The following is a 24,322-nucleotide window of genomic DNA, read 5'->3' on the forward strand; positions in this document are numbered from 1 at the left end:
TCCATATTGTGGTTGCTAGCCACAAGTACAACCCTCCTATTTTTCTCATCTGGACTAGCAATAGCAGAGTTATAAAAAATAAAAGTGGTTTATAATTCTCTTGTGCTTGTATGATGATGTCAACATTAACTGTCGAAAGCCTTTGAAATTATGTCTTCTCATCTTACACAGGGAAGAAATTGTGAAACAGACTGATAAATCAGACAAACTATTAATTCAAAAAAGTGAGTTTTAAAGGCATATTCTGGTAATTGGACCAAATTTTTTTTATGAAGCTAAAAGCACAATAAAGAAATAAAAGTGAGTTTTGTTCTCCAATTATGCTTCTTAAAAAGGTCTGATTTTTATTCCTACATTTGCTTGAATTAAAGAGGCTATCAAATCTCCTGGAGCTCATATCTATGCCCATACAAGCCATGCTTTGGTATGCAACTAATAAGATGCTAAACGATAGCCTTCCAAGTGCCACATGCTAAAGGATGATTCTTGATATTTCACTAATTAAACTTAAATAACATTATTATTATTATTAGATCTCCAGGAAGTCATCAAGAGAGGCTATACATCACCCAAACCATGTCATTCTTTCTCCAGATGCACTCACTACTTCAACTAATAAACTTCCACTCACTCACAGTTGTATGAGAGAAAAATCCAGCTCTTACCCCTTTCTTAACTGCACACAAACCTAACTTCCATGGTGTCCCCTTGTCCTCATCCCATCTTCCATATAATGAAAAATTTTATCAACTGATATCCTATAACGTCTTGCACTTAAAAGTTTATAGATCTCTATAATCCTCTTTCTTCTGTCTACCAGTGTCTGCAGTTCACACACTCTCGATCTATTCTTATAATCTGCATTCAATAATCCTGATATTATTTTTGTTACTTTTTCTTTGCAGGCTTGCCAAATCTTCTTTATTTCTTTGGAACCCAGGAGACTCAGTCTGTAGAAAGTAGTCCAGATGCATATCAAGGCCCCTTGTAAAAAGGCAAAAATTACTTCCATTTCCTATTGCAATGTTCAATGTTTGAACATTGCAATTATTCTTTGAGTTGTTCAAATTAAGTGGATATTGAATCCAACATTATTTCAAAGCCGAATAGAGAAACTACAGGAGTTTCAGGGAAACTACAAGAGTTTCACGCCGAATATAGATACTATAAAAGTTTCGGTGGATTCAATATCCACTTAATTTGAATAATTTTGCATCACCGTAGTGAAGCCTTTTGGCTCTCTTTTTCAGTAATTCTTTGAGTTGTATTTGCAATTTTTGTTATATAAATGTTGACTTTCTATCCTTCATAACTTGAAGATCTTTAGCCTTGTCAGTTACTCCAAGCATAATCCCGCCAATAATATGTTGTTGGATATTGCATCATGCAAAATGCATAACTTTACACTTCTAACATTGAACTGATAGTCATTATCATTTGCTAATGCTTCCAGCCTATTCACATGACCCTATAAATTCTGTATATCAGTGGTATCTGATTGCCCTGGCTATCTTTGCATCATCAACAAACAATTGATGATCTACTGTCAACCCCTTTTCAGTGTCATTCATATATAAATTAAACAACGATGGGCCGGGAACCGATCCCTGGAGAACGCCACAGGTCACCTTAAATCCTGCAGATTCACAACACCCATATATCACTTTCTGATGCCTGTCCATCATCCCACACTTGTCTAAACTAATAGTTTATATTCCAATCCCACATTCTCTAGTTCATGCAACAGCCTTTCATGTGGTATCTTAAAAAAATTCAGCAGTATCATAGTGTATCCATTCCCTTCATCCAGCTCAGCTGTAACATTATTATACAATATGAGCAAATTGCTCATATTTTATCACTATCAACCTCCCTTTAGTAAACCCATGCTGTTCTTTGCAAAGTATATCTTGTTGTTCCCTCATTCTGTATGCAAGTTCTTACCAGCTTCTCTAAAATCCTTCCAATTACTCCAGAGATACTAATAGTTAGTTGATAGTTAGACATCTGTGTTTGCACCATCCTTTTGCAGTGGGATTATCATAGTCTTTCCATTCCTGTGGGATCTTTCTTGAGCTAAGACTCAAATTATACAAACATGTCAGGGGCCTAGCCAGTTTGACTGAACATTCCTTTAGCATACATTCCAATATTCCATCTGTCCCTATTACCAAATTCTTCTCTAGGTTATGCAACAGCTATAGAACACCCTTCTCTTACACGTTTATCTCTTCATCCATATAGCTACCACTGTGCACTATGTTACATATGCCAGATTGGTAGATATTGCCAAAGCAAGCACTAATTATTGCAACTGTTGCATTTGTTTCTAATACAAGGATAACATTTGCATTCAACAAAGTTATTCTTCTGCAGGCATTATTTTTTTTTACTTGTGGCATAACGATAAAATTCTTTTGGGTTGCTTTTAGTGTTTTTCAGTCAGTTTCTTTTTTATACTCCATCTCAGCTTTCCTACAATATCAACTTTTAACAATATTAACAATTAACTTTTCTGCCCCAAGGTTTATATATTTCATAAATCCCCTCACTCTTAAGTAGGCCCGTGTAGCTGAATAGAAGTGATGCGTCAATCCTCTGTGCTAGGCTTCCTGAACATAGACTTTAGTTCAAGTCTAGTCGCTGACTAGAGGAACTTATTCTATGCCTTTCTTCAATCGGTTCCCAAGTTAGTCAATCTCTGGCACAGACAAGCAGGTTTTTTTCTCCTGGAAATGTGGGTTTTTCATCCTGTAAACTCAAGAAAATTAACTGTAGAACCCATGTTATTTCAGACAAAAAAATATCTTTTGTTAGGATTAGGTACCAAGAGTTGGCAGCACTTGTTTGCCTGTCTCTTCATTGGTTGCCACTTATAATTAGTGATAGCCTTGGGTCAGCTATCTCTGATTGGCTACTGGTGGAAATTGAACTGTCCACCCAGTCTCCAATTCCACATCTCCTTCTTATGGATCTCGTGTAATGAGATTGTACATTCATTTCACTCTCATTCTGTTTGTTCTTACAAACAAACTCTAGAGACACATTCAGATTACATAATTTTATGCATCTTTTCAGTTTCCCATGCACTTCCAATACACTTTCTATTTAGCAATTGATATTATGGAACCAAACATGATATTCTCTGGAGTTTGTCATAATCATTTCCAGATTTGTAGTTCAGGCATATAACCTGTCCTGATTGGAACATCTATATAGTTTGGCTACTTCCTGGGTCATTATGGCATGATTACTTTCACCAATGGGTGGCAAAATAGTTACATTGTAAACTGAGAAACCTTCTGGTGTTATGATCAAATCTATCACTCTTTGACCTTGAGTTCATTCTTATCATGAGTTTTTCTTTGCTATTCAGTCAATATTTGATAATTTAAGTCACCTATAATAATTACACATTTAGTACTCTTGGGAGTAATATAGCAATGCATTTCTTCATCCCTGTCAAATGAACTGCCAGGTCTGTAGCAACTTCCCACCATATATTTCATTCTGCTAGCCTTCACTTCACACATGAGCAACTGCCAGCAGAAGAAGCTGTGGGTGTGATGTGCTTTATGCTAGAAGACGTTAGATGTGTAAGTCAATCCAAGCAGTGATATCTAGTCTTGCTTGGAAATCTGGATATTATCAAAGGATGAGGGGAAAGTGTGGTGACCCTTGTTTAGGGCCCCACAGTTGTGAGTTGAATGGGTAGGAAACCAGTTCCTTTCCTGATTATCATGAAAGAGGGTTACTCTTTCTATAAACAATTATTGAGTTGACTGTAAAAATTCACAAATGACTCAGTGTGTGTGTGTGTGTGTAAAACATGAACTATTTAATAACAAAATCAATAATTATGCATAATAAATACTGCATTGGTTAGTGTTCTGCCAGATTTGAATTAATCCTTAATAAATAAATAAATAAAAGTGAATTTCAGTCTAATAAGCAAATAACTGCACCGACTGAACACTTTACACTAAACTAATTTGTAGCACCACCTAAATTCCTATGTAACAAATTAGCATAGACCTGTTAAATTATTCTCAACATATATCGTACTGCTGTTCATGGCAGAGTTAATACCTATGCTTGAGCACTGATTTACTAATGCAGAGAAACTTATCCTAATCACACTGTAGCATATTTGTTCTGGAGCATTCTTTACTAGATAGCACTTCATCTTGCCTTCTGTAAAATAATTATTCAGAACAACATACACTACCTGATTCCAGGATATCTGATGTTTCAAGCAACAAATTTAGACTGAACAGTTTAGACCATTGGTCGGCAACCTCTTTAATATGAAGGGTGCCATAGCGCTCGCAGGTGCTGTGTTGCCGACTCCTCCTGATTTAAATAATTAAACTTAAAATTATAATTGGCATGAATGGTTTTGAAATTTCTTTCTATATTACTTTTTTTTTTTTTTTTAGAAATAGCCACACTATTATTGCATAATAACAAATGCATTTGCCATTATGATTAATAAAGCAAGGCACTCGCATCTGATTTGATAGATACATGCTAATTGTTAACATGAATATTCTTTTTGTATTCATTTTTTATTTTTATTTTTTATGGTATTTTAAATTCATTCATATGTGACAAAAATATGTTGTAAAAGCAAGGTAAATAAAATAATGTTAAAATTTGAAATCTCATTTTTCTTAAAAACAACTAATCATAGAATTTCTAAGCCTGAAATAAGAGAAAAAATGCCTTTGTCATGAGCCCTTTATAATTTTCAACTTTTATATTGCGCTCTTCATATTAAAAAGGTTGCTGACCTCTGCAAGATGTTCTTTACATTTATGGAAAATACTAAGGAAAGGGGTCTGGAACCTGCTCCACCTTTACTACGAGTTGCCCATAAGGCACTACTTGTGCTTGCATCCGCCGAAACTTTTAGTTTCTATATATTCGACACGAAACTTGTAGTTTCTATATTCGGCTATGAAATAATGTTGGATTCAATATTTATCATACATGTCCCTCTGTTAGATGTGCTTTACATTTATGGAAAATACCAAGGAGGGAGGTCTGGAGCTTGCTCCACCTTTACTACGAGTTGCCCATAAGGCACTACTTATGCTCGCATCCGCCAAAACGTTTAGTTTCTATATATTCGGCACGAAACTTGTAGTTTCTATATTCGACTATGAAATAATGTTGGATTCAATATTCACTTAATTTTTACCATCATGTATTATATTTGCAGTGTTTTTTCTTTGTTTTCTTGCATTTTAGCACATACTAGTAATTAATGTATCTCTCAGATATACTGCAATCTACGCTGCAAGCTCCAAAGCAGTTTACAATAATTTCTCTGAGGGTGCACTAAAAATTCACTGTGGGCGCCATGGTGCTCCCAGGCACTGCGTTGCCGATCTCTGGTTTAGACTATTCCCTTCTGTTTATTACTTGTTTGAGCCTTGTATAACCACTTACTTCCCCCTCTCTCTGTTGAGGTAGATATTGGAGCGAAGTATTTGGGGGATGTGGCATTTGTTTCCAGGTACTGCTCTCCTCTAGACATGTTCTCTGAACTTTTCCCAACCAGTTATATGTAGGTACAGTAAATTGCCTCCCTATCCTCTTTTCATTCTCGTATCTCCCCTGCCACTTCTTCTGTTTGCTGCTCTACTCTTTTATTTGAAGGCTTCCTGCTTCTTTATATCCTCAAAACTCCTTGTATCATGTGATAAATTAAAATTTTATTTTAATTTAATCACATAACATGATGTAATTGGTTCTATATTATGTGATATGTAAATTAAATGTCTTCAACGAATTCATCTCTCTTGAAAAGTTTCAGCCATAGGACTGAATTCTAACAGGTGAAATGACAAGATTTTGACAGCATTTAATTCAACAAGGTCACCCCTTATATATATATATATATACAGGTAATCCGTGTATAACGCAGTACTTATACAACACGATTTCGATAAAAACACAGTCTATAAATTGTAGAAACCCTTTATCTTTTCATATATTTTTCACAGCACGAATTAAAAATCAAATTTTATATTTGTTAAATTTGCATCTGCCCATATCGCGCATGTAGTTGTAAGTAGCGATTAGGGGAAATACCCTTTAGCACGCATGTACGTCAATTGTTTACCGTATAAAGTGTTTAGTGTTGAAAGTTGTCTTCGTTTTCTGCCAGGAAAGCGCATTAAAAATCATAAGAGTGTTAATCTCAAGCTGAACGCTTTATTTTCTGGTGAGTTACATACGATATGTAATGCTTTTTTTATGTAAAAAATTTATTTTTGTAGTAATGGCCATTAGAGGGCTTTTGCGATATGGTTGAAAACGAAATTAGTGAATTAATTGATAGGGAACAGATTTAAATGAAGAGGAACTAGTACAATTCGTTGAACGTCGATGTCGAACCAAATGGCAGGGAAAGTTCTGCCAAAGATTCTGATTGTGATGAATCCGTTAAAGAAGTTAGCAGACAGATTAGACTTGGCTAGAAAGTTAGGACGTTATTTTACGGATAATGATCCCTCAATGGAGCCCTCCGAAAAATTCAAGAGACAACTGGATATTTGTTTAGCTCCATATTATGAACTTAACAAAAAATTGCAGCATAGTGGTAAGGAAGGTCTTATTACTGACTTCTTGATAATAAACCAGCCGAAGTATGCAATGAGAATTATACAAATGACGTTCAAGTGATGACAACATCCAGCCACTTGTAAATAAAGAACTTCTATGAAATATTTGTTTTGAAGACTGATGGCAATTAAAATATGCACTTTATTTTATTTTGCCTAAAACATTTATGCATTATGTGCAATGAAGTTTATGTATAATTTGTACTATGTATTTTGTTTCATAGTTTATTTATATGTTTTCTTAACTTACCTGAATTAAATAAGAATATTTTTGTTGGATATGTCATTGTTTATATAATTTTAAAAAAAAGAACAATTTCGGAACATAGCCCTACTTTTTCTGTGTGATCTGAGCTTCGCATAACACAATTTATATAACGGGGCATTTCTGTGAAACCTAACATCCACGTTATACGAAGGTTACCTGTATATATATGACAAGGAGATGAATTTAAGGCACAAATTAAAAAATCTTGTAGCTTGGGATATATGAACACTGCAGGGTTTGTAAAATGAAAAGAGGAATTGATACGATTTGAGTTTTGGTGGGGAAATCTCAAGAAAGGAAGCACTCACCATGACAGTGAAAAACTAAACAAAAAAAAACTGGCAATTGAATTGAAAAGTGTAGACTGCATGCCATAAATGATAATTTGCCTTGGAAATTTTTAGAGTTAAACATGAATTTCATCAAACTTCTTGATAGCTTGTGCCCATTGTCTAACAAGGAGATTGAGAGTATTGGAATCCATGTTGGTTGGTCACTAGAGTTACTGAGTCTCAGCTATTTTTCTGTTCATGGGATTCGAGGCTTTTTTTTTTTTTTTCGGGTCCAGGGACTATACAATTTTGCTCATGAAAATTATTTCTTAAGGATATTTGCTATTTATTATATGTTTATAAAATATATCAATAATTGCTAAATAAATGGCATGATTAAGGCAGATTTTCAACTGAGCTTTCACACCCTAAATTTGGATAACAAATTATCCAAATTTAGGGTGTCATTTTTGCTGCATCTGTCATAATAGCCATAATATGTATTATCAAAATTATTACAAATGCTTGCATTCATGAGTCCACAGTATTTTGAACATCATTTAACAAATATTTTTCCCAGTATATGAACTAATGCTGAGTTAAAATTTTTTGTCATCTGAATGAAAAAAACAATACTTCTAATACTGGTTCACCCATCCAAAGTAAGGCTAAAATGGTGATCTGATTCTATTAATTCTTTCATTTTTGATATTTCCTCTTTTTTTTTATATACGAGGGTGGACATCCCTCATATATAAAACAAGGGAAGATGGACTTCTGCTTTTTGTCTAGCTTGGTCAGTGGTGTTGAAAAAGGGGTATCAGTTGGGTTTGTGGATACTGAGTTTGCCTAGAAAGATGATCTCACTATTTGGGTAGCTGAATTTCACATGGTCGAGTTCATGGATAAGGATATGAATTCTGAGTGGTTATCCATGTTTGGAGACTGGTAAATGGAACAAGGAAACCTTGAGCCAGAGAAGGTCAAAAGCAGGGGATTCTAAATTAGCCATTTTCTGGCAGGCTATGGATCCAGCAAAGGCACAGATGCCAGCCACCCTTGTGGCAAAAAGAATCAGAAGTGTGCAGTTTCTGTCAGGAGTGAGATGTCTGACCTGGAAGACTGCAGCTGATAATGACTGTCATTCATGTTTGTTAATGCCACAGATGTTAGTAAAGTCGATGTGAAAGTGAATTTTTAATGAAGAGATTCTGACTTGGTTTGTATGTTATGACAACTGGTTGTGATGTGATATTTCTTGTGATTGGTTTACGAGAGAGAGATTCACTTATGTCAGTGTCACTGTCATTTTAAGTCTTCATAATCATGATTGGATGGAGTAGTGGGGATGTGCAGTGAGAGAAGATTCTCTCTGTATGGACATGACATCCATACAGAGAGAATCAAATCTCCATACTATGATGATGTGGCTTTAGCAGTGCCTATTTTATGTACTACATATTTTTCTTTGTTACTCCTGCCTATTGTAAATCTACAGTACATTAGTACTTGGGTGGACTAAGTTTATTTCTTTTACATAATCTAGAAATCCAGCTGAAGAGACTAAACAACAAAGTTTTTCAGGCATTCAGTAAACTGGGCAGTTCTCTCTCATCTAAAACATTCACAAACATCCATGACACAGATGGGATTCAAACCCACAACAACCTGTTCCAGCCTTATGTACAGATATGTTCATGGATGCTGTTGCATTGGACTCTCTTGCTCTATTCCTCCACTTTCCCTCAAGCCAATAAACACGAGCAGCTGCTTATCAACCCCCATTCACTGTCCATCTCCAAATATACCAAAGTTATGTCTCATCATCCTCTTTCTGTCATTCTGCTTTTGTGCTTTGGAATAGTCTTGATGACAATGAAGTTATCAAGGACTACACCTCCATTTGTTTGAAAAACATAAAAGTTCTTTCTTCTTGACCACTTGCCTACACATGAGCACTGATGTTCTATAGGTATGGATTAATATGCACGAATGTGATAGTGACTTTACTTTAATGACAGCTCTTCAGTTAAGGAATGTCACTATCATTGAGCACCTTTGTGATGTGATGATTGCAGGAATTCATTGTATCCATCTAGTATTGAGTGTTTCTGGAATCTCATGCTGTTGACATCTAGTATATCATAGGTGAAATGAAGGACTCGCAGTGGTTCAGCATGCTGTTAGATAGATATCTTTAATGGATTGGAGTGGCACCGTAAATACCTTCATGGGGTTGAGGATACAAAGTTCAGTGTTTAGGCTGGTTCTGTGTTATTAAGAAGAGATATTTGTTATTCAAACCAATTTAGTAGAATGGTTTCTTTATAACAACATCCCTTTCCCCTAGATAAAGATATAAATTGCCTCAGATTGAAGTTTCTGTTAAAGATTGATATGCAGTCCATTATTATTTATTTAAAGTTTCACTTGTTGCATTTGCTTACGTATATTTTTAGGGAACTTTTAAAAACTGAAAACATATTTGTTATCAACCTCTCAAAGGCATGTTTTTAATTATTATTATTTTATTTATTTATTTATTTTTGTAATGCTAAAGCTAAAATTATAATGAGCTTTTTAAATTGTTATAATTTTAAAAAACATGTATTCTGTTTGTTTCTATAGTTGGACCGTACTTCTTTACCTGGCACTGGCCATGCAAATTCTCCAGCAACTATTGTAATAGGTAAAAAATCCAATACTCAAAAACTACCAACACCCAAACTTCGTAAGGGCAGAAAAACGCCACACAAAGCTATGGTGACAAAATTAAAATTACATACAAAAAAACAAAGCAAAATATCTGATATAAGCTTCACTGGAATGTCAGAAATGCTGCAGACACCGAAACAAATAGAGAAAAATCAAAAGCCCAGTGTAGAATCTAGCAGTTCTTATGACACATCATTGGATGTGTCTTCTGTAAAAACTCCTGATATTTCTGAAAGTATTTTTGTGTCTCCTATTACAACTCCAAGAAGTGCAAAATGTTCCCGTTTGATGAATGCTTATTTAGCAGAAAATGTACCTATCCTAGACCAAGATGAATTGCTCTCTGTTGATTATGATATACCAAAATATGGGCATAAAGAAAAATCTTTTAATTTGAGTGCTGTAAAGCAGTTAATGTCAAAAACGCCTGAACATGATTATTCAGATGTTAAAGGTGTGAGACAGTTGATGAGAACTCCAAAGCCATCATCAAAAGCCAAAAATACTCCATTTGAAGGTATAAAAAGATTATTTCAATCGGCACGTGCTTCAAGAGCAGATTATTCAAATGTTGTAGGAGTGAAGCAGCTGTTTGAAGAACCAAAATCACCCAGTATCGATTATACAGATGTGACAGGTGTTCGTAGGTTGCTTAGGTCACCAAAAAGCCCTCGAGTGGACTACAGAAATATAGCTGGTTTAAAAAATCTTTATTGTCTCTCATCCCCTACTTCTGACTATAGTAATGTTCAGGGAATCAAAAAACTTTTAAGAACACCCAAATCTTCAAATCCTGGTTATGTTGATCTTGCAGGAGTTAAGAGATTAATGCATTCAGCTAAGAGCCCTGATTATACCAATGTACAAGATTTGAAATACATTTTTGGATCATCAAAGAAAGTTCAAGAGATTAGTTATACAGGTCTAAAAGAAATGTTTGAAACATCTGCATTACAGTCTCCTCATCCTCAACATGTTCTGGATTTTCAGACACCAGAAAATGCAAGTAAAATGAAATTGACAGATGAAGCACAATTCTTAGAGGGTCAGGAGGTATTGTCGAGTCCCACCCCACCCAGGAAAAAGGGAAGATATAAAAATATTTCTCCTCAGCAAGAGCAGTCATTGAAAGCAGGAAGAAAATCCATATTGCCCACAAGTTTGCCTTCAGAACAAGTGATTGGAAGTCTCCAATCAACTGTTGCTCCTGATGGGAAGACCACATTGCCTTTAGAACTAGATATTAATGAAAAAACACTAGCAGAAAGAAACGGTAATAAAATGGAAACGAGCATGATCAATTTAAGAAATTCTGAGGAACAGAATATATTAAATGCATCTGTTAAAGTCCTGAGAGATAGAAAAAATCCCAATGTGTCAGCCAAACAAATAAACCATCAGAATTTTTCTTTCACAACACAACCAATTACTGCAGAAATGACAGAGAATCAGAATGCATTGAGTGCTCCATTGTCAAGTAGGAATAAGAAGAAGAAAAATAAGTCACTTGATCATTCATCCAATCAAGAAAAGCAGATCCAGAATAAATCATTTAGTCTTGAAGAACATTTCAGTATGTTGCAGAATACAAGCTTATCAACAAATAATTTAATACCACTTCAAGAATCACTCCAAGCTTCTAATCAGAATGAAATAATTGAACCACCAATTAAGCAAAAACGCATGCTTAAAATAACTGGAAGTGGTAGAAAAACATCTCCATCTGCTGAATATAACTTAGTTACTCCTACTTCAGGAAGAAAGAGTAAGAATAGAATATTTAAAATTTCAAATGATGCATCTAATGAAGAAAACAGAATGCAGAAATTATCTTTTAGTTCTCAAGATGTCTCAGTTTCTCCTATCTCTAATATAAATAAAAATATTTCACCTGAACAAAACCTCAAAAAATCTTTAACTCCACAGGATTTTTCTTATACATCACCTACTCCCAGAAAAGGAAGAAAATCCATTTTACACATTACTTACAGTACACCTTCATCAGATATCATAACACCAGTTCCAGAACTGTCTAAAAGTTCTTTTTCTGCAGATAAGCAAAATGAAGGAATTAAACAATTACTGCACTCAGTATCCTCTTCTAAAATGGCAGAAGATACCAACAGAAAGGCTGCTTCTGTTAGAAAAGATGGCAACCGTAGAACTAGACCATCAACCAGCACACCTAATTCAAGTAGAAATAATAGAAATAAGTCACTTGATATTTCATCTGAACAGGAAGTGAATAAACATGGAAAGTGTTTAACTTCTCAGAACATATTGGGTACTCCTCTTTCAGATAAGAGTAACAATGAAACAGTTATTATTTTTTCAAAAGAACAGAATGAAGGAAAATCTTTAAGTCTTCAAGATTCTTATATATCTCCCATCCCTAGAAGAGGAAGAAATTCTACATTAAATGTTGCAAATACACCATCTGAAGACTTGTCAGACAACTTCCTTTCTGTCACAAACAAAAATGAAGAAAAACAATCTCCACTTTTAAAATCTTCATGTAAAGCTTTGGACAGTGTCACAAAGAAATCTCTGTCTATTAGAAATGATCATAAGGAATGTGAAACAAGGTTGTCTAATGATTCAGGTTTGAAAGAGCAAGATGTATTGCGCAGCCCTGTTTCTGATAGGAAAGAGATTAAAAATACTCCTAATCATTCACTGCAGCAGAATGAACAGAATCAGATATGTGGAGATTTAATTGATGCAACTGGTCTGAATCAGTCAGTTGCATTATCATCTGAAATCGGTCAAAGAAAAGGGAGAAAAGCCACAATAAACATTTCTCGTTCATCAACTGAAGTATTACCTGCTGTTGAATTTTCAGATTTGCCCAATGATGCACCCAAAGGGAAAAGAACAAAACATCCAGATACAGTAATGCCTCAATTTATTGAAGATCAACAAGTTAATGTTCCATCAATTCGTAAAAGAAGCAGAAAAATCAATAATTCAAAGATTGTTGAAACTCTCACTGATAATACCAATATCCAAGATGGATTAAATATCACAACTTCTAAAGGAGAGAAATTGCAAGAAGATGCATTGTCATTTGATATTAATGAGATAAATACTAAATCAAAAGCACCAGAAATAATTCAAGAGAATGTTAAGTCCATGTCAGTGTCCAAAGGTCGAGGAAAAAGAAAAAAAGAAACATCATTTGGTGTGTATTCATCTGAACAGCAGCCAAACTCAAAAACAGATAAGGCAGATGAAGCTCTTGAATTAGTTCAGGAATCGCTATCTGCTGGAAAAGATAGGAAAAAGCAGAATAAAGCAGTGCCTGTTCTTAAAGGATCCCCTATAAGAGGCAGGAGATTAAGGCACATTAACAGTATTTCCATCCAAACTAACACACCTGCTGCTTATAAATTCAGAAGGAGAAAAGGGTTAGAAGCAAATCCTACAGAAGAATCCTCTTCCGATATGCCAGTTATTTCTAAAACTGATAGAAAAGGTAAAAATTCCCAAAAAGATATTTCATCTCCAATCTCTTCGTTAACAACTCAGAATCAAATGAGTCCAGTAGTTATTTCTACACGTGATCAGAAAAGGAAATGTAAAAATATAGCAGATGTAAATGTTAGTGAAGAAACTTCTAAGGAAAAAAATTCTCCCCTAGGTACATTTTTACAAAAACCAATAGTTGACACCCAGGTAAAAGATTCCACGGTATCATCCTCAGAATTATTGAAGATACCCACTCGGGTAAGAAGAGGGCAGAATAAATATAAAAATAAAGTGATGGATGAACAGATATCAAATTCTCCTGCTCCTAGACAAAGCCAAAGGAGAAAGGGCAAAAATGTTAATGAACCTGTGAATGTAAATGAAATGGATTGTGAAGAAACCTCGCAATCTAGAAATCAAACAAGAGCATTTCCTTCATTAGGAAATACAGATGTTTTGGACACCAATGTAAAAGATTCAGCTTTATCTTCGACAGAATCATTTCATGTACCTACTCCAGTAAAAAGGGGAGGACGTAAAGTTAAAAGCAACACAGTTGGCATTCAGAAATTGAGTTCTCCTGTAACTACAAGACAGAGTCGGAGGAGAAAAGGTGAAAACCTGAATGAAAAGGATAGTGAAGAGACTTCTGTAATTCAAAAAGTAGCAGTTCCTTCTTCTCATACAGAAGTTAAAAATTCAGATTTATCTCCAGCAGAATCATTTCAGATGCCCACCCCTATAAGAAGAGGAGGACGTAGACATAAAAGCAAAGCAGTTGATATACAGGTATCAGTTTCTCCTGTCGTTCCTAGACAGAGCCAAAGGAGAAAAGGAGATAATATAAAGGGTAACTATGATCAAGACATTTCTATAAAAGAAAGAATACTTCCTTCTCCTGTAAATAGACTAAATGATTCAGTTTTATCTTCAAATGAATCTTTTAAGATACTTACCCCAGTAAGAAGAGGGGAGCGTAAGCATAAAAACAAAATGGTTGGTGCGCAGATTTCAAGTTCTCCCATAATTAGACAGAATAGAAGAAGAAAGAATAAAAATATGAATGAAAGTAATCAAGACATTTCTACTTATCAAAAATTATTAACTGCTCCTACAGATACAGAAATTTTGCAGAATTCGGAAATTATTACTGATGCCAAACCTAAAGATTTAATTTTATCTTCAACAGAATCATTACAGATACCTGTCCCAGTAACAAGAGGGCGTAAAGCTGTGATCGTGCCAATATCACCAGCTGGTGTTGTTTCTTGTAACATGTTGAATAAGAAAAAAGGTGTGGATTCATTGCTGTTACAATCAGAGGAAGTTAGTAATGTTTCAGAAATTAATATGGTAGCCTCATGTTCTCCGTCTGTTGCAGGAAAAGAAATTGCTCCTAATTCCAGGAACTATAGAGCCAGACATGAAAAATCTGTTAATGATAAACAATCCTTATTAGATGAAAAATCACCTGTACCAGTGAAAAGAGGTAAACGAAAACTTCCTTTGCTGGCAGATGAAAAAAATTTGAGGTCAGATTCCTCTGATGAAACTCTAACAAAGGATATAATGTATAAAGGTCAGAAAAAAGAAGAGAGAGAAATAAAAGAGCAAAAGCAAAAAAAAATAAAGAATATTGGAGTTGATTCTGTTATTAGTGATGAAAACAGTATGACCACCATAGACTCTAAACCAAAAAGAAATAGGAGACCAGTAGCGATTGTAGATGAGAATTCACTTAGCTCAACATTGGTAAGTAAAAGTAGGGGGCAGAAGCGTAAAGTAAGGGAACGTGCTACCCCAGTCAAGTCTAAAAAAAAAAGTGCTTTAAATAATAAAACAGAAGTTGAAGAAACTGTTGTTCACGAGCTATGTGGAAATACACCTCAACAAGAGGTTTCACCAAAAGAAATTCTCGCAAAGAAATCGGGAAGAACCTCCAGGCAAAATAAAAAAAGTACTAGACAAAATATTCAGATTTTGCATAGTCCAGAAAAGAAGCAAAAGCCACAAGAGTCTCCATTGCAGAGATCAAATAAAAAAAAAGGGAATAAAGAAATAAGTAGTCATACAGATTCTAATAATAGTGATAAGGATTCTGTATCTGTAACTAGAGATAAAGAGCAAAGGTTGAGACGCATTATGTTATCACAAAGTGAAGAACTTGATCACAACAGTGCTTTGACACAAGTGGAAAAAAAAGATGCTGTAAAATCAGGTAAGCATAAAATTGTACAATATAATGTTTATGCACTTTATTCCCAATTTTGCATATTTCTTTAGCTATTAAATTGAAGTTTTGTAATGGCCACTTGCAGTTTGAACTTAAGTGAGAATTTCAAAATACACTTGATAAATTTATTTAAATTAAATGTTTAATGCCAGGAGTAATACTCAACTCTTTACCCTAGCACCTCACCTCTGCACTGCATTTTCAAGAACCATTTCTCTCTCCCCTTTTGTTGTTGGAAAGATCCGAGTTCAAATCCCATCTGTTAAATGAGGAATATTTCATAAGGGGCTTTCAGTTGAAAGTAGTTAGCTAATACTCTACAGTGGCAGTATTCACTCCTGCAAAACCATCACTCACAACACATTCTCAGTTCATTCTTCATAATAAATTCACAGATACACATATGAACTAAAAAAAAAAAAAAAAGTACTGTATTTTTCACCTTATAAGACACTTTATTTGTTGTACCTAAAATTTATCTAAAATTAGGATGCATCCTATAAACTGAATGTGTCTTATACACCAATGTGTTTTTTATGTATGCAGTTACAGTGCGGCATCGCTTGTCGGCAATGCGTGATTGATTTGAATAGTTGCATGGTCATTAATGGTCACACATTTAAATTAGTAATCAATACATTATGTTGAAATTTTTTTTATAACACATAGATTCTACAAAGGAGAGACATAGCTAGACAATTGTGTTTAAGTGTAGCATGATTGAGTATGCAAAAATGTATGGTAGGCCAGCAGAGTGGCACTTTGGTTCTCTACCGTCTGAAAAACACATTCTCCCTAGAAAACCAGCAAAATGGCCAGAAATTGAAAATTAATTAAAAACTTGGATAGTGGATCAAAGACGATCAGCTTGCTGCATATCTACATACTTGATTATTCAACGAGCAAAATTATTGACAACAGAAAGGAATATCATTGAATTTACAGGTTAAAAAATCATGTTGCTAGATTTTTAAGAAGAGAAATGATTTATGCATGCGTGCAAAAACAAAAATAACACAAAAAAATTCCAGGCGAATTCGAAAATAAAATGATTGAGTTTCACAGATTCATCATAAATGCTAGCAAACAAGATAATTTTGAACTTTCACAGATTGCTAATATGAATAAAGTGTCTCTGACTTTGATGTGCCCTCGAACAAGACTGTTGACTCCAAAGGTAAAAAAAATATTGTTTAACACGTTCATTGCCAAGCTTGAAACTTGGAATTTCGTGTGGTGGCCAAATTTTTTTTATTTTTTTATATAGTTTTTATTGTGCTCAAAATAAGTTAATAGATTATTTATATGCTTTTATTATTATGTACATAGGATTTATGTACTCTAAATATCTATTACGCGTTATCGCGTGATATGTAATTCGGTCAAATAAGTTATATATTTTACAAATAAAAAACATTTAAATATAATAATTATAACTTTAATTATCAGTCTTTTATAATCACATAGAATTTTTAAAAATAACATACAAATAGAAAAAAATAATTATCAAAAATCAACATTTATAGGGAACTTACTAAAAAAAAAAAAAAAAAAATACTCAAAATAAATAAAAACCAAACTTCAAGCACTCTAAATCAACGAATAACTAAACAAAATCGTCGCGTCGTCGCCTTGTCCAAACACTGCCACTGTGCGCACTGGCTAACATAAACAATAGACAATGGCTGGCGGCCATCCCCACTCCACGAAAGTCGATCCCTTCCTTAGTGGCCAATATAAATATTACGCGCCGTTTCGCTGTGATGATGTACTATACTATACTATTCCGCTTAGAAACCTGATAGTGATGTCCGCGTGATCGGCCGGTCGGTGAGAACTCGCATCACGTGATTGGCAATGAACGTGATAAAACTTCATGTGCCTTATACCTGCAAAGAATAAGCAGAATACAACAGATATTATTATTATCCAGAAATTTCAAGACCCACACATACACACTGAGGGATGTACTTTCCTGGGCTGTTTATGTCTGCAGTAGTGCAAGAATTGCCCATTTTATCTTGTTTATATTGTGAATTTCTAGCTGTCATTTAAATTTTTTTCCTTCATGAATAGATGTTACTCCAAACTTAATACCTTATATACGGCTGTAACTTTTGAATTGGTATGGTATGACCTTTGCTGTTCTTATGCCATGAACCACAAATCAAGCAACCAACTGACCAGCAAAACTTAAAACATTAAATAGTTTTTTAGTTAATTTAGATGTGTATTTCATATTTCAGTAATATTGGCATAAAATACCAATGATATTAACATATCAAACTAGTGTACTTAAATTTTATTGTTTTCAAAAGTTAATTTTAACTTTCACAGGGCTAATTTTCAAAAAGGATTTATTATAAAAAATAATAATAATAATAATAAAAAATAAAACAGGCAACTCTGGACATAAGAAGAAATTTTTTGCTTGATCTAGAATATTTTCTAATTTAGGATAGTGTAAATAATTTTTGTAATAGTAATCTAAATGTCATATATAATGAAATTTTTTCTTTTTGTCCATGAATCATCCAGTGACATACCAAATTAAGCCTGTGGTCCCTAGAAAATTATTGCAGTTCATAGTCAAGTGCTTATAAAGTACTTTACAGCATTTATGTGTACTCATTTTTTGCATGTAAGTCTCTCTCTATATATATATGTGTGTATACACCACTCTGAAAGAAGTCAATGGACACCCCCCCCCCCCATGGGAATGGTTCATTGTGCCATGTAACAAGTCACATGTTTGTAACTGGTATAAATTGGAGGAATGTGATGTTCTCAACTCAATGCAGCTGTCTGGGTGAAATAGCTGCAAGAAGGGCACTGACTGAGTTTGAAAGAGGCATTGTGATAGGATGCCATATTGCAGGCCTATTTGTTAAGCAAATTGTTGACAAATTGAGCCATCCCAGGTTCAGTAATCAGTGATACCATATAGAGATAGAAGTGCAAGGATTCAACTGCAAGTACTACGCACAGTGGATGGCCTATACACTCACTGAATGTGACCATAGGATGCTACGAAGGAAAATATGTTCAAAAACCACCATTCGTCAACCAACATATTGACAAATGACTAAAGTAGACAAAGGTAATGCAACTGTGGTGATGAATTTAGCTGAATATGAAAGCAAAAATGCACATAAAGTCACTTCCGGCCAAAGGAAACAGTTAACAAATTCAAGCCTTTTCCTGTTAAAACACCCAGAATATATGGAGCACTTAAAATTCACAAACAAGGTACACCCCTAATTGTGGATAGTATAAGCAGTCCCACATACAAACTTGCTAAATTTAGCTAAAAAAGCCTCCCTCATCTGTTAAAAATTCTGTTCATCTAACTTAAAAATTCAGACATAATGATTAGTTTTGATATTACTTCACTATTTACCAGTCATTTGGCTGCTCAATGTTGATGATGTGTTTGCTATTTGACCACATTGTTCAGACAAATTGGATACATTTTAGTGCATTTAAACAGCCAACCCCCTAAAATCCACTTCCCAATGGAACAGGAAATCTAATGTGTGAAGACTGTGTGTCCTTCCTTAGATACACTAATCACATGGCTTCCTGATGGTTCATTATCTTTTTCTGTTCATAGAAAACCCACGAATGCAGGGAGATATTTGCACAAACATTCACAGAGCTAGAGCTATCTGTTCCAATGATAATGCTCTTACCACTGAATTCAGTTGTGTCACACTTTCTTGGACAATGGCTATAATCCCCATAGGATAAAAATAAATAAAATAAAAACTAAATCTTCTGTGTAAGTTCCCTCCATTGCCTATTTTACAAGTCTACAGCAAAGCTGTTACCATCCGATACATTCAAGGAACATCTGAAAATATATCTAGAGTGCTTAATATCATTTATGCACCATATGTCAAATTGGTAACCCTCATCTGTTCACCTAAGGACAAACTCTATTACATCCCTGAGTTTATGAACAGACAGGAAGGAAGAACTGCTGACATCTGCCTTGGTGAACATAAAAAATACATTTAGCACTATCATTTTTGCAAGCTGTCCAGCAGACCATGCCTTCACACAGGATCTGGAATAATAACTGGAAGAAAATAAAAGCTACACAGAAGTCATAAGTCAGAGAGATTGTTTTAATTTACCAAAAATCTGGGAGACAGTCATTTTAAGATCTAAAATGACTGTCTCAGCACAGATGGCACCAGTTAGGACTTTTCCTTGTATTGTCCATTACAATTTTTTTTAAAACTAGTCCCACTGTTTATGTCAACTTGTTGTTTCATGTACTGTGACAAACTGTTCTTGTGCCTGATGCTGGATATAATACCAGTAAAATATCAGCTAATAAGTTAATAAATATTATTTTCTTATTATTCTGTGTTGTAATCAATACCGTTAGAATAAACTAGCATGTACTGCCAATACATAAACCTTTCCACTCCCGTGAGAAACTTTCGAGAAAAACATTTGGAATAAACAGATGATAACATGTCTAGACAAAATTTTTAAAAATACATCTTTAGATGGTTGGTATAGTTTCATTATAATAATCTTCAAATGTGAGAATTATAAAGGAAGCAAGATAATTTCATGATAAATAGGAAAGGTGAAAACCAGATTTTTAATTTAAAACAAATAATTGAAAAATCATTTATGACCATCCCAGTTATTTCAAGCTCAGCCATTCCATCTGCCAGGTGGCACTTATATCACAATGAAATCAATTACACATGATACTGCAGGTGTGCGACATATTGTTCATTTCAAGTTGCTGATAAACGTGGTTAAGGATGCGATCCGATTAATTTTGAAAAAGGCATGATTGTCGCATCAGATAAGTGGCACTTCCCAGGAAGCTGCCAGTATTGTATGCTGTTTGCAAAGTACTGTACTTAAAGCCTTCCAAGAGTGGAAGGATAGTAGACAGAACAGCATGTGCTGAGCCAGTGGTGTGCCTGATTGATGCTTGTGGTGAACCTAGGTTACCTCACCTTGTGCCAGTCCAGAGATTAAAAACTGTGGAATTTAACCAGAGAATGAATGGTGGTGTTTTCCAGAGACGTGTAGGAGCCTCTGTAGGTACCCAGCAAGGATACCCATGCTTATACCTAATCATCAACTACACCTGTAGTTTGCATCTAAGAGCTGTCATTGGACCATTGATAACTGATCCAATGAACAGTTATCAATGATAACTGGTTCATTGGACCAGTAAAAAGTTGTCTTTTTTAGAATAAATCTCATTTCCATTCATATATACTGTGCTGATGGACAGTAGGTAGAGAGTTATATAGAAAACTTGGGGAGAGGGATCACCCAATACCATGATCTGGCTGGAAGTAGCAGCATTTTGGGATATGGAAATAAGGAGTATTTTCCTAAGAATCTCTTCACAGGAATCCTGATACCTGTAGACAGTGCTATTGTCTTTGTGTGATGTTTGTCTTGCAATTGCATTGCCAGACAAGTAATTTCAGTTAATGATGAACTGAAACAGGGCTGAGATATTGAGAAAATTCAGCTTGGATTAAATAAAGATATTATCTTTAAGTGGAAATGTTGGTGAACAAGGAAGAGAAGACATTGAAACTGAACATTAAGTTTCTGTTGTGGAGCTCAAGGTTTTTCTATACTGGACTGAAAGCAGACAGAGCTCTTTATGCATAAAGTGCTGCCAATATTTTCAGCTACACTTTGACTGTTTATCTAGTTTGTATAAGGGTGATTCTGTGCCATCCACAATTGAGCATAATGGCAATACAGTGATGTAACCCCCCTCCCCCCATACATATAGTAAATACATCAACCAGTATGCACACTGTCACCCTTCCCAACAGTATGGCATTGTAAAAATCCTAGTCAAGAGGACAAAATTGATTTACTTTCATGATAGTGCACTAACTTCTGAACTCAACCACATAAACAATACTTTTTTAGCTAATGGCTACAAGTCCCACCAGATTAAAAATAAATAAATATCATATTCCTAATATGTATCCTTAAGGAGTGTACAGGATATTAAAGTACTATGATGGGAATATAAACTTACATTATCATTACCTTCCTATTGACAATTTTCCTCCAAATCAGTCTGTTGTTTGTCAGAACTCCAATACTTTCATATCTCATTATTTAGATACTTCTAACTGCATCAGTCCACCTAGATCTTGGCCTTCTTCTGGGGATCTTTTTCCTATCATAACATGTATTTTACTAACCTTTCCTCTCCCATTCTGAATAAGTGACCATACCATCTAAAATTAGTTCTGCTGTTATTACATCATTCTTGAATGCTGACATCAGTTTCCTTACTAATATTGAAAACATCATCTGCATCCAGAATTGGATGCCAACGGAAGAAGTAAAATTTCAGCTATTAAGCACAATTTTAAGTTGTGAAGGTGTCAAATTAAATATGGAAACAGACAGCAGGCATAAACAGCGCTAGTGTAGATCAATGGCAGAATCATATGAAATTTTTCATAAGATTCTGCCATTGATGCCATATGTTTATTCTCCTAATTTTTTTTCAGAACTCGCATGTAGTCTCTCTAGTCTTGGATTAAGTGTTTAAACCAGTTAATTAAAACTGGTTTAAACATTGCCTTATATACATCTAGTTTAGTGTTTTGACAAATTACATGTCGGTTTATTCAGTTGCCTCTCCACTATACTAGCTTTCTTTACTCTACATCCTGGATGGGTCACCAACTTGTTCTGTTCTAGTCTCACCCAGGATGCAGCTGATGTCTTCAATGGTCCTGTTTATTTTCAAACCAAATTTGTTACTGCAGTTATTCAGTTTAGTTAAGGAATCATGCAAACTTGTACTGAATATATTTAAGAGAATAATATCATCATATTGAAGCGGGAGTTAAGGCAAAGCTGGCTTTCTTCAATAGTCTATGTCCCCATCCTCACCTATGATTATGAGAGCTGGGTAATGACCAAAAGAATGTGGACACGAATCAAGTGACTGAAATGAGGTTCCTGCAAGGGGTTGCAGGGCTGACAAGACTCAACAAAGTCAGAAGCTCTGCAATTCGGGAAACCCTTAATACCCAACTGCTGCTTCTCCGTGTTGAGAGATCACAGTTACGATGGTACAAGCACCTGGTCAGAATGCCACAAGAGAGACTCCCCCAGCAGGCCCTCTTTACCAAGCCAGAGGATGGGAGGCCACATGGAAGGCCAAGGACTCGCTGGATAGATTATATCCAGAGTCTTGGGTGGACACATCTGGGAGTCCCACCAGAACACCTAAGCTTAGTGGCGGAGGATCGTAACCATTGGAAGTTCCTCTTGCAGCTGCTGTCCCCACAACCCAATTAGGAAAGGTGGGCCTTGAAGATGGATGGATGGATAACATCATCTGCATAAAATTAATAGAGAGATTAACATCTCTAATTTTGATATTAGGCTTAATGTCATTCCTTCATAATGTGCATCTGTCTCGCACCTGTTTTTTTATATAGGGGAGACTGGGTGTGGTTTTCACAAATGCTATAACATAGAAACTGTAATCTATAGGTACATACTAATATGTCATAGAGAAGCATAGGCACATCCCCGCGATCATTCATTTCTCTGTGGAGTGGGGTGAAGACAGGACGTGTCGTCATTTGTTTTCGTGCATTCAAAGTAAATTATTGCAGCTTATTTTCTATCGAGTAAGTACTTGTTTCTTAACATCTACTATACTATTTTCTACTTAATCTCGTAGTTTAGAGTTCCTTCTGGTACTTTTTAACCTCCTTAATAGATGAGCAGATAGGTTAAAATATGTTTAATGTCCTGGGTCAAGTTGTCACAGAACATTTGGAGGTCATTTGCCACATGTGACAACCACCCCCGCTTTAACTTGCTGTATCATGTGATCTTATTTTTTATTTTTTTACAACAGGCCTTAATAATAATGCTACGAAATCATAAAAAGAAGACGTCTAGAGGTGAAATGTCCCCGGAATTAAGCTACTTGTGGCAAGAAAGGTAAAAAAAAAAAAAGGCAATAATAAAATAAGAAGCATTGCCAAGGATTATAATATAAATTACCGCACTCTTGCGTGATATTGCGAGAAATTTACAGACACAGAAATTAACAGTATTACACAGCCCGTAACTATCATAGGATACAAAATCAATCAGCAAATTTCTTTTCCAATGAATTAGAAAAATGAATTGGAGGCCCATCTTCTTCAGGCCTCTGACATACATTTTGGTCTCAGTCCAAACAAAGTTTGAAAGAGTTCATATGAAGTAGCTGTGGCAAATAATTTAACAATATCAAAGAGCTGGGAAAGTAATAAACAAGCTGGTGCTGATTGGTCTTCAGCGTTTATGAAGCGGCATAGTAAGTTATCAATAAGATCATCCGAAGCAACCAGCTTCAGACATAATGTAAATAATAAGCAAGTCTGAGCGTCAGCGGAGAGCAGTTCACTTGTTACTTTAGCAGGAGCTGTGTCTGGGACAGGCAACACAGTTCCACCATTTTTTGTGTTCCCTCATGTTCACTTCAAAGACCATTTCATTGGTTGTCAAGGTGGAAGTAATCCTTTAGGATGGATGACTGAAGAATTGTTTTTCAAGTTCTTGAAGCATTTTCACAGTCACATTAAATCTACCAAAGAAAAACCATGTTTGCTGCTTCTAGATAACCATGGATCACATCTGTCTCTGGAAGGACTAAAATTCAGAAAAGAAAATGGCATAGTTATGCTTTCGTTCCTGCCGCATT

At 35.1% G+C, this 24,322-nt stretch overlaps 1 protein-coding gene across 1 annotated transcript in view; it reads left to right on the forward strand.

Moving 5' to 3' along the window:
• LOC150092457 (uncharacterized) overlaps positions 1-24,322 on the forward strand; it is a 149,215-nt gene that overhangs the window by 66,374 nt on the left and 58,519 nt on the right. The window contains exon 6 of the mRNA XM_090414867.1: positions 9,801-15,573. Coding sequence (XP_090270993.1) covers positions 9,801-15,573 — 5,773 coding nt within the window. The remainder of the gene's footprint in view (positions 1-9,800; positions 15,574-24,322) is intronic.

This window comes from Typopeltis vanoorti, chromosome 26 (genome assembly GCF_054136105.1).
Source record: "Typopeltis vanoorti isolate ZY-2024b chromosome 26, IOZ_Tvanoo_1.0, whole genome shotgun sequence".
Classification (NCBI taxonomy): domain Eukaryota; kingdom Metazoa; phylum Arthropoda; class Arachnida; order Uropygi; family Thelyphonidae; genus Typopeltis; species Typopeltis vanoorti.